General features: G+C 42.0%; 1 protein-coding gene across 4 annotated transcripts in view; it reads left to right on the top strand.

The window, feature by feature from the left end:
* NTRK3 (neurotrophic receptor tyrosine kinase 3) overlaps nucleotides 1–12,182 on the top strand; it is a 460,883-nt gene that overhangs the window by 148,795 nt on the left and 299,906 nt on the right. For all 4 annotated transcript variants that reach the window (XM_087704304.1, XM_087704303.1, XM_087704306.1 and 1 more), the window contains exon 4: nucleotides 8,272–8,340. In XM_087704304.1, the coding sequence (XP_087560430.1) occupies nucleotides 8,272–8,340 (69 nt within the window). The remainder of the gene's footprint in view (nucleotides 1–8,271; nucleotides 8,341–12,182) is intronic.

The raw sequence follows: 12,182 nt of genomic DNA on the forward strand, positions 1-12,182 counted from the left end.
ACAGTGCGTGTCTGTTTGCTCACACTTATAATGCAATGTGCCCCACACCTTGCACTTCCCCAGCCCCTTGTGCATGTGTGTGGCCCCCATGCCCCATTTTGGGCCTAGCAGGCCTCCCTGAAGCCTTCTGCGACCGAAAATGAGGCATGGGGGGGCGCTGTAACTCTCCACGCTCCCCTCACCCCCTGCGCATGCACACACTTCTCCTGCATGCGCAACAGAGATCCAAAAATCAGCTGGCCAGCAGGCAGCCTGTACACATGCATGGTGGAGCTGAGCTGGGCAATGGCTTGCATGCCCAAAGAGAGGGCTCTGCGTGCCACCTGTGGCACACATGCCATAGATTCACCATCACGGGACTATAGTGCTCTACTCTCAGGCTCTTCACTTAATATCTCCAGGAATGTGGCAAAAGTTCTCTTCAGTCTCTATTTTGGAGTTTGTTTGTTTGTATCCCTCCAGAAAATGGATGAGCTTTGGGCTCACCTCAGGAGTAGGAAATGTGCATTTTTTTTCCAAGTAGTTTTAAATCAAGGGATGAAAACTTCTTTGAAAAACAGAGAATGGTGAAAGGCTCAGGAGTGCAGTATAACTCAGTTCTTGCACTGAATTATCAATGAGGCGGCCAAGTTCTTGTTCACTGTGTACAATATATCTGGCTCTCCATTCTTTCTGGCTTTCTACTTTTCAATTTCAAGGGAGAGATTTCCAGGGGGAATCCAAGGAAGACTTTTCTCATGGGTATTTTTTTTAAAAAAATAATAGGGCTGATGCCCCCATTGAAGGAGGATTCTTGCATTTGCAAAATTGTGGAGAATTTCTACTTCACTTGCACAAAGGATCCATCCCCGTCAGAGATTTCTGAAAAGACACTCGTGCCCAGCCCTACTTTATACACAGTGAATAGCTTAAGTTCCCTTTGGTGAACGTTATCTTGGCAAAGTGTGCTTGTCAAAGAAATCTAAGATGAAAACTTGACTTCAGACTAAGATCATGAATAGTTAACATGAACTATAATGGTTAGCCCTACTCATCTGTGGGAAATAGGAGTGTCATAAGGCCCTACTTACTTCCCTCCACAGTAAAGTATTTGGTTGAGACACTTTAACCCTTAAAAAGTAGCTCATCACAAAATCTATTCCCCTCCTGCAAACAGAGGTGGGCTTTGGGGGTTCGCAAGGGTTCGGGAGAACCTCTAATTAAAATTCTGTGCAGTTTAGGGAACCCCCAAATTCCACTTCTGGTTGGCCCTGCCCTCCCCTACCAGGAGTCCCCATGCGGCCCATTTTGGATGCAGGTAAGTGCAGGGTACACGTGGAGGATTGGGGAGGGCGAAAAACAGGCCTACTGGAAATTCAGAAAGGCCAGAAATGGGCCTGTTTCAAGCCTCCAGAGGGCCTCCGGAGCCTGGGGAGGCCGTTTTTACCCTCCTGGAGGCTCGAACAAAGCCTACGGAATCCGGGATTGGCAAAAACGCTCCCCCCCCCCAGCCGTGGTGTAGGAGGCTGACTGGGTGACGCCCACCATGGCCACATCCACCCAGAAACTGGGCAGAGAATCCCTTACTAAAATTTTATGCAGCCCACCCAAATGTACCCCCAAATGGTATATTTTTCGGACATTCCTTTCCCATCAGAAAAGAAAAAGGGAAAAAATATTTCAAACTTCTTGGATTTACACTGAACTCAGTTTTGCCTAATCGGGGTTTGATTAAGCCAAAGTTGGTAAATTTACATATGCATTTATACATTGGATGGACTTTGGAGACCATAATAGTAGCATTTACTACCTTGAACTATACACACTACCTGATGACCCATGACTTAGAATGCTACGAAAATTAAAAATTAATGTGTGGAAAATGGGACAGAGACCGTCAGGTAGAGATGGGCTTCGCCCTTCTACCATAAACACTTCTGGGGACAGATTCCTCCATTAGTTTGAAGGAGACGGGGGCTACTTCTGCTTCCCATCATCTTAACATTGCCCTCACGTCTGTGCAAGCCAAGATTGAACTGTAGCTTCTTCCACACAATGCCCCATGTCAATGTTCTCCCAAATCCCGAACAGAAATGCCAAAGACTTCAGGTCTCTCTCCCCTAAGCCTGTGATGTCGACCCTATGGCATATATGCCCAAAGTGGCATGCAGAGCAATGTGGTCTGGCACATGCGGCATCACCCGTTCCTCTTCCAGGTTTCTGGTGTGCCTTCGCACGTGACAATCAGCTGGACTTCATGTGTGCGGCAGTGCAGGAAGCCGGAAGAGCTGGCCTTCCATTTTCCAGCATGAGCATGTGCGCCAGCCAGATGTTTGTTGCACGTCCAATGCATCCAGTTACTGGAAGACTAGTTGGCCGGTGTGCATGTGCATGTTGGAAACCAGAAGTTCATTTTCCTGCACGCGCATGCCCCCTGGGCAGCTCCTCTTCTGAGTCATGGCACTTGATGCCGAAAAGTTTCACTGTCGCTTTCCTAAGCCTTGAGCAGTAGCAGCTGGTGGCTTTGTGCGTGGAGCGCATGCAAAGAGTTAAAAGGCGATCTTGTTGTGGTCTGCGATGGCCTCGACTTCCCAGAGCTTGCTTCGTGACTTCCTCTCTCCTGGCTCTGAGCATTTCCTTTAGCAGGCTGTGCCCTTAATGATCCTCTGGGCTTCTTGCTCACGATTCACACACCTTGCCATTTGTGGCAGCAAACAAGGTCACAACAAGAGGGCTTTATAACATGCAGTAGGGCATGGAAAGAATGGTGCACAGACGAAAGAGGGGAAGAATCCCGTGGCTTGTGTAACTCTTAGGAAGCATGTGTGAGAGATGCAGTGTGAGTGAGAGAACAGTGGAAGTATGGGTGGTTTTAAGGAGAAATATAATATTTTGAACATTGGCAATGCAATATGAATTAAAAGTTGTAGGTTGTGAAGCTGTCCATGTGTATATACTGCAAAGGAAAAGAAGCTGATTCAAGCAGCACAAGTAAGACCCAATTTGTTGAATAAACCACCGTTGGCTTCAGATAATGTGCTAAGCTGCTGATCGTGGTTTATCAAGCCCCGTGGCTGGATTCTCGTAGTATCTTTCCTCAAACCACATTACGATTTCACACTCTTTCCTTATGCCAGAAACATTACAGATGACTCATATAAAATCTGCTACATTATAATTTTGCATAGTTCTTTGCTATTCTGATTTTTATTCAAATCATAATGCAAAAGCATTTTTGCATAGAAGTATCACTGTTCTGGTGTGTGTGTGTAAAACAACATTGGGTCAAAAGATATAATATAAAGGGGAAGTTTCAAAGATATGTGTGGGACTAAATTTATAAGAGGTCCCTAAGGGGCCAGGCATAAGCGCACCAGCGTGCCTACCATCTCTGTCCTACTGTCCCATTTATATGTACTCTTTTTATACATTTACTTTTTTGCTTATTTATATCCATTTATTTGTGCCATTTTTTCATGTGGTTTCATATTTGTTTCCTTGCACTTGTTGACAAATAAATAAATAAATAATAAATTAATTCGAGATTTAGCAATAGCAATAGCATTTAGACTTACTCTATATATCGCTTCACAGTGCTTTGCAGCCCTCTCTAAGCAGTGTACAGAGTCAGCCTCTTGCCCCCAACAATCTGGGTCCTCATTTTACCCACCTCAGAAGGATGGAAGGCTGAGTCAACCTTGAGCCTGGTGAGATTTGAACTGCCAAATTGCAGGCAGCCGGCAGTCAGCAGAAGTAACTTGCAGTACTGCATTCTAACCACTGCGCCACCAGAGATATTTACCCCAAGATTGAATGGAGTCCATTAGGGTTCAATCTTTCTTGGGTTGACAACAACAACAACAACAAAAATAACAATAACAATGTTTAAGAGGCCCATTAGAAAAAAGTGTATGCCATGGAAACTTGCACATTAAAAGAAGTAGCTGTATAAGAACCTGGTAAACATATGCTGAAAATATTTATATGGAAATGATAAGAATATTTGTTTTATAAAAGGAAAACATTCTTCATGAGTTTACATCAAATCATAGCAAAGTTAACCCATTGAAGAAATTTGTGAATGAAAACGGGTGGGATTTCTTTAAGGATATTTGTAAATAATTCTTTTAAAAAGGCCAGCAGTGGAATATTGTCCCCCATTTTTTAAATATTGTCTGGCATGCATCCTTACATTATATGTCCCAGAGGTGCTTTTTCAGGAGGCAACTGGACTTTCTTGTTTTTCCTTTGAAGATGTTTCCCTTCTCATCCAAGAAGCTTCTTCAGCTCTGACTGGATGGTGGGGAATAGAAGGATTCATTCACCATCCAGTCAGAGCTGAAGATGTTTCTTGGATCTGGAGTGAAATGTTTTCAAAGAAAAAAACAAGAAAGTCCAGTTACCTCTTGAAAAAACACCTGTGGGACAACCGTGACCTGGATGACTGAGAATCTGTATAGACTTACATTATATGCTTAAATGTTTAAAAATATTTTGCTTACAAAAGTCTATATATAATTGGTCAACAAAATCAAAGATCTTTAAACTGCATTGTGCAAATGAAACATTCTTTATTGTAATTTCTCTCTTTCTGTCCCCTCCCCTCTCGCCTTTAAACAAGATATTTGCGCAAAATACCTTGGAAAAAGATTGAAGGGGTGGGGCAGTGGAGGATGCTGGCTTATAAATACTTCCTGGGGTAAATAGATTTCACACGTTAGGGGAGAGGTTATGCCTTTCCCAGCCAGAGTGGGGACTTATGAAGTTGATCTCAGGTTGCCATGGCAACAGTCTCAATGTGAGCAACACAAAGATGCAAGAAACGAATTTAGATTTCTTTTTCTCATTCCCTTGGTGTTAAAATTCCCTACTCTTGATTTTGTAAAGTTGCATTTCTGGTATCTTCACAGTTTTTGATATAAAACCTGCCACCTGGATCATTATGCTGTGCTCTAGTTTTAAGATGCTAAGATTTGCATTGGACTATGTAGTAGTCCTATTATCTTCACTACCGGTTCGGTAGTGGGAACATGCGTATCTGGGCATATTGCAGAAGGTCCGTGTTGATGTCTCAATGGGTGGGTGGAGCCTTGTGCCACTACCACTACTGGTTCACTTGAACTGGTGTGAATTGGCAGTATGCCACCTCTGGACTATACACATTGTAGAGTGAGAATCAGAATCAAAGCCAAAGATCCTAGAAATATGCTCTTCAACATACAGACTGCTGTTCAGTTGTGGACCACTAATCAGTTGTTGTTAATCGTGGTCATGTACAACCCATCGTGACCCCAAGGGACAACATTCCTCCAGGCCTTCCTGTCCTCTACCATCCTCTGGAGTCCATTTAAGCTCATGCCTACTGCTTCTGTGACTCCATCCAGCCACCTCCTTCTCTGTCATGCCCTTCTTCTTTTGCCCTCAGTCTTTCCCAGCATGAGGCTCTTCTCCAGGGAGTCCTTCCTTCTCATTAGGTGGTCAAAGTATTTGAGTTTCATCTTCAGGATCCGGCCTTCTAAGGAGCAGTCAGGGTTGATCTCCTGTAGGACTGACCGGTTGGATCACTTTGCAGTCCAAGGGACTCACAGGCGTCTTCTCCAGCACAGCCTACAGACTTTTCATTGCTATAAGCAGGAACTTCGTTATGCCGTTCGATGGAGAAAATATTTGTTTTCTACTTTTATATGACTTTCATTGCTGATGGTTAAATTGGGAGAGTGGGATATTACTGGGGTGATGTACATAATTTGCATCCTTTTTTTAGTAATTTGCATGATGATGTCGCTAAACAAACTATGTAATTGATGCACATTATATCATTCCAATGTCAAAGTTATGTTATTATGAAAATGAGTTAAAACGCTGCAAAAATTTGATCCATGCATGCAAAGACTATGGAATTTATCAGTCTGGTAAACTGGTCTGGTTACTATGCCATTAGATACCATAAGCCAGTTGTTTCTTTAGCTAAAGTTGTTTGAGGAGAATGACTCTTTCCGAAGAAGTTAAATCAGTGAAATTTTAATGACTTCCTGTCGCTGGGGGAAAATACATATATCCTTAACGGCAAAAACGACTAGAAGAACTGATGGAAATGGTTGTGAGTGAAGGGGTGTTCTTTTTATTTTTTTCTATGCTGTGAAAACAAGCAAAAGAAGACTTACATTCTATCATTTAGGCATTTTTTTCCCCTTGACTCTTTAAAGTTCAAGTCATTGCCTAATGATTGTAGAGTGGAAAGGGTCCTTTCAGTTTAACTGCCAGTCATTGCAGGAATCCAAATTAAGGAAGATAGGGCAAAAGGCTGGCCGCTCTTGGACTCATCCAGTGGAAAAGAAACCAACATTTCTCTTTATAATTGGTTCCTCTGACAAAATGTTCTAACTGACGGAAGGTTTCCTTCACATTCATCCAGAATTTGCCTTCCTGTAATTTAAGGCTGTTATTTGGTGTCTTGTGCTGATGGTGGTTACTCTGTGCTGATGGAGAATTGGGTGCAAGTTATTACTCAACTATCATTCTTGCATGAAGGGACGCGGTGGCTCAGTGGCTAACATGCTGAGCTTGTCGATCAGAAAGGTCGGCAATTCAGTGGTTTGAATCCCTAGTGCCACAAAACGGAGTGAGCGCCCGTGACTTCTCCCAGCTTCTGCCAACCTAGCAGTTCGAAAGCACATAAAAAATGCAAGTAGAATGTAATGTTTATTATTAACATTTGTAGGCCGCCCTTTTCCCTGAGGGAAAATAGGAACCACCTTTGGTGGGAAGGTAACAGCATTCCGAGCGTCTTCGGCGTTGAGTCATGCCGGCCACATGACCACGGAGACGTCTTCGGACAGTGCTGGCTCTTCGGCTTTGAAACGGAGATGAGCACCGCCCCCTAGAGTCGGGAATGATTAGCACATATGTGCAAGGGGAACCTTTACCTTTACTATATTACATTAATTTTCCTCATAGCTTTGCATTTGTTGATTGGATTTACAAATTTTGTTAAGCTAGACTTTGTTAACCATGATTTGTTAACCGCAGCAACTAGAATCACACATAGCCCCAAGATATAATTGAGTACATTTGACACCTAATGTTAAAATCAAAGCAAATCACATTGGAACTTAATCATTGTGATGTAGGAAACTCGATAATTATATTTGAATTGGTGGAACAACCTTGAAGATTATGTTAGTATTGTCTCCTTATGAAGATTGAAAGAACTACGGGTAAGAGAGAAAGGCTCCTTTAAGATCATAAATGTTCAAATTATATCCAGATATTTATGTACTTTATGTGTTTATCCATGGACATAACTATATATTATTTATAACAGATAACTTTAATAGTGAACTATTATTACTCCATATTGCTCATGTATTGACAATGAATTAGAAGCAACGAAACTTACATGAATTGCCTGTGCAATTTGGAATAGTAAATATTTTGGAATTAAATAGGTAAACAAAAAATCCATAAAGTAACACATAGTTGCTAATATGGATAATTTCTGTTAGTTGCTGGATTCTGATGAATGTATTAAACAAATTATTCTGAACATCGAACTTTGCTTTTAAAAATGGCTGGAATATATATGCTATTTTGATCAATATTTGCTTACGTAGTGATTCTTCTTTCCTTTAAAAATAGATTACAAATTAATCTTTGGAAATAGCAGCTACAGATTCTTCCTAAATTAATAGCATTCATGGTGGCTCAGGGCTAAGGTGTTGAACTTGTCAATCAGAAAGGTTGGCAGTTCGGCGGTTTGAATCCCTAGCACCACATAACGGAGTGAGCTCCCGTTTCTTGTACCAGCTTCTGCCAACCTAGCAGTTCAAAAGCATGTAAAAATGCAAGTAGAAAAATAGGGAACACTTTGGTGGTAAGGTATCAGTGTTCCATGCACCTTTGGCGTTTAGTCATGCCAACCACATGACTTCGGACAGCGCTGGCTCTTCCGCTTTGAAATGGAGATGAGCACTGCCCCCTAGAGTCGGGAATGGTTAGCACGTATGTGCGAGGTGAACCTTTATCTTTCACCTTATCCATGCTCAGAGAGAAAGTTTCACATGCTGTCAATTTTCCCTCAACTTTATTGTTTTCCTTTCAAGATTTAAATGGATGGGGAATTCTGGTTTCATTCCAAACTTGTCATGTTCCTAGTTCTAACTATTTTTGGCTTTGTTGTTTGTTTGTTTGTTTGTTTCAACTTACACTACCTGCTTACAGAGGGGAACGAAGTTGCAAAGAAGAGAGGATGATGACTGATTGATTGTAAATTCTTTCTCTTTTTGTCCCCAGAAATCTCTCAGGTAACCGGCTGACCACCCTTTCGTGGTTACTCTTCAAGACGCTGAGGCTTACAGAACTGTAAGTTTTCACTCAGGAGGAGCTTACCTGCAAATGAGAGAGAAGAATCAGAAGGGATAATTTTTTAAAAAAATGGGGGGGTGGGGGGAGGAAGGATTGCTATGAAAAATGCTGGTGATGTCACCACCGCCTCTTCTGAAATATTGCCCAACCTGGAAGCCATCTTTTACCTTTGGGACTTCAAGCCTGCCACATTTTCTACTGTGGGAAAATGGGAGAGGGGATTATACAGAGTGTGGATGATATACAGCCATAATAACATTATTTCTCAGAAAGCCAAGGTCATCTGGCCCTGCAGCTGCAATGAGAGGACTGGGAGGCATCTCCTGTTTTGGATGGTGCATGATTGGACCATGGAATGGATATGTGGGTGCTGGGCAGGGACTTGAACTTCCTTTTGGGTGGGGAAAACCTGGAAACTTTCAGATTCTGGTTTTCCCAGATGTGCCAATATGACATCTCTAATAAAACGGAACTTTGAGGAACATCGTACCTCAGAGTTTTACTTTGTTAGGGATATTACTTGGAACCCTGACAAATATATGATAAAAAGTTTTCCTATTTGCAATGATAGCTAATCGGTAGATGCAGAAACATCAAAGAGCGTCTTTTCCCAACAACTGGCAATTGCTAGTGGCTAATTCTTATCAATGGCCAGACTGGCTTTGGAATTTGGGCATTTGAAGTCTACCCACCTGGAAACTGGCAATATTGGGATATGCTTCTGTTAAATAGCTGTTCCAAAGGTGTAACCCTCCCTGCTAAATTGTACCGATTTTCAAAATGACAACCAGAGTGGATTATTCCAGGAGTGGAATTATCTGACACAGAGTTCAGAATAGCTCATCAATCTGACACAATTTGAATTTCTTTCTGCACCCATGGATTTTAGTAACATAACAGGGATCGAATTGGGTTTTGTGTTGGGAGATATAGACATCTGAATCAACCTGAAAGGTTCAAATCATATTGATTCAAGTGGACCATTTGATTTAATGAGACACCTCACAAACATCTAATTTGTACATAGGGAACTTACTAATAAACTGTATGAAAGAGAGAACCAGAACATGTTTTGAGTTAAAATGCTGGAACTCAGAGTGGAAGGACCAGGCTTCAAGGCCACCTTCAGTCATGGAAGCTGACTAGTTGACTTTGGACAACCTCTTTGTCAGCAATTGAATCTATATATCGTATTTTTCAGAGTATAAGCTACACCTTTCCCCCCCCAGACAAGAGGGTAAAAATTTGGGTGCTGCTTATACACTGAATACAGCATTTTTGGTCTCCCGAAACCCCACCCACCGTGGCTGCAGTGTCCTGGTTCCATGTGATCCCCTTTTATGACTTTCTAACAAGCAAAGTCAACGGGGAATCCATAGTCACTTAACAATGTAAGTTAAATGGGGGTAAAACTCACTTAAAAAATGTTTCCCTTAGCATCAGAAATTTTGAAGTCAATTGTGGCCGTAAGCTAAGGATTACAACTAACTAACTAACTAACTAACTAACTAACTAACTAACTAACTAACTAACTAACTACATACATACATACATACATACATACATACATACATACATACATACGGTAGGCAGGCAGGCAGGCAGGAAGGCAGGCAGACCAACCAAACAATCTTAGTTTAGCATTATGTACATGCTTAGATTATAGATGGCCCAGATTCCCTCTTGACCAAGAAAGATTTAAATATTGTAACTTGGGAAAAAAATGAGGCCTTTAAACTCTGGTGCTGGAGAAGATTCGTGTGAGTCCCTTGGACTGCAAGGCGAACCAACTCATCAGTCCTAGAGGAGATCAACCTTGGCTGTTCTTTAGAAGGCCAGATCCTGAAGATGAAACTCAAGTACTTTGTCTACCTAATGAGAAGGAAGGACTCACTGGAGAAGAGCCTCATGCTGGGAGAGATTGAGAGCAAAAGAAGGGGGCGGCAGAGAATGAAGTGGCTGGAAGGAGCCACCAAAGCATTCGGCGTGAACTTAAATGGACTCCAGAGGATGATGGAGAAGGCCTGGAGGAACGTTGTCCATGGGATCGTGATGGGTTGGACATGACTTTGCAACTAACAACAACAACTTGCAAAGCATAATAAACGCCTTTTATAATCAAACTACAGCCATATTGCTGTTGGTTTTGCTAGACTTCAAAATATTGAATGCTGGTAATTCCACAGGCACTGACTGGAATCTTACAAGCTACCTGACGAGCCTGCATTTTTGTGCCAATAGCCTCTTTGGCCTCCCTTGTTGCAACAACTGAAAACAGGATTCCAACCATTGTAGAGTGATAGTTTAGCATCTCCTCCAGGATCTAGCAGGTTTGTAGCCTTCTGAATTATAGATAAAGCATCTAGCCCTGCTCAGGAAGTATCAGCGAACATGAAATCAATGGAGTGCTGCCCTGGTAACCTATTTTCTTGAGTTTTAGCCATAGTTGTGCATCAGAAATAAAAGCATCTATATGGTATGTAAGATTCATCCCAGAACATCACGAGAATATCCCATTCACCCTTACTTAAGATCAATAAAACTGTAAATGAGAAGGAAGGAAGGAAGGAAGGAAGGAAGGGAGGGAGGGAGGGAGGGAGGGAGGAAGGGTGGGTGGGAGGGAGGGAGGGAGGAGGAGGAGGAGGAGGAAAAAAAGTTAGTGTGCAATAATCAATGTAACCCCAGCATATCTTATTACTATTTTTACTTGCTGTCAAGTGGTTAAATGAAGAAAATATCTATGGCCACATTGGATAAATAAAGCAATGCCCATTCTTTGGCTAAAACACCGTCATTGGCATTGATCCTTTGTGTTAATGGTAACATAAACATTTTCTTCCCCTATTTCAGTTAATAGTTTGAAGGAAGAGAAATGGTTTGTGGCAATGGATGTCTGGCATTTTCAGATTGGATTTTAAGTAGATCCAGGGTTTACGGAACATAGATACCAGGCAGGCCTGCGTAAGAGGGTTGATCCACAGTGGCGCAGTGGTTAGAGTGCAATACTGCATTCTAACCACTGCGCCACCAGGACTCTTTAGAAGCAAGGTCTGTATTAGTTCCTAAAGCAGCTTTGAGAGAATGCTTTGAGAGCCATAACATACCTCTTTCTGCATACAGGTTTTCTGTAATTATCATCCAGATTTTCTGGCTTTCTAAGGCTTGATAAATGTTCTTCCATTGCATTAAAAAATTGTTTATTTTCCCCCATATTTTGAAGGTGCTGTTAATTTTGTGCATATGTGTGTTTAGAAATTAGTGATTTCTAGTTTCCTATACTTGTCTTGGCTTTGCCCGCCTACGGTTTAGACACTCCAGTGTACCTTAAAGAAAATATGTCTACTACTAACTTGGCTTCTATGTCCATCTTTTTTTCACTCTGCTATGCTTTCCTGATTCAGACTTGCATGCATTGGGATATAAGCAGGAAACAGTCAAGGTAGACACAGTATATCTCTCCCATTATACTTCCTTGTCAATTTAGTTGAGTTAATTGGAGGAATGTCTTCCATGGTAGAGCACGATCCAACGTTCTGCCAAAATCTGCTGTCAGGGTTCCAAATAACACCTCTAATGAAAGAAGATTATGAAGATTGAGTTTCCTCAGTGTTCCATTTTATTATCTGGAAGCTTTTAGGTTTTCCCCTCCCAAATGGAAGTTCAAGTCCCTGCCCGGCACCAGAGGTGGTATTCAGCAGGTTCTGACCAGTTCTGGAGAACCAGTCATGGGAATTTTGAGTAGTTCAGGGAACTGATAAACACTACCTCTGACTGGCCCAATCTATTCTCTGCCTCCTGAGTCCCAGCTGATCGGGAGGAAATGGGGATTTTGCAGTAAC

The sequence above is a fragment of the Thamnophis sirtalis genome, unplaced genomic scaffold (assembly GCF_051295495.1).
Source record: "Thamnophis sirtalis isolate CommonGarterSnake01/CBP01778 unplaced genomic scaffold, rThaSir2_p1.2 scaffold_2, whole genome shotgun sequence".
NCBI lineage: Eukaryota > Metazoa > Chordata > Lepidosauria > Squamata > Natricidae > Thamnophis > Thamnophis sirtalis.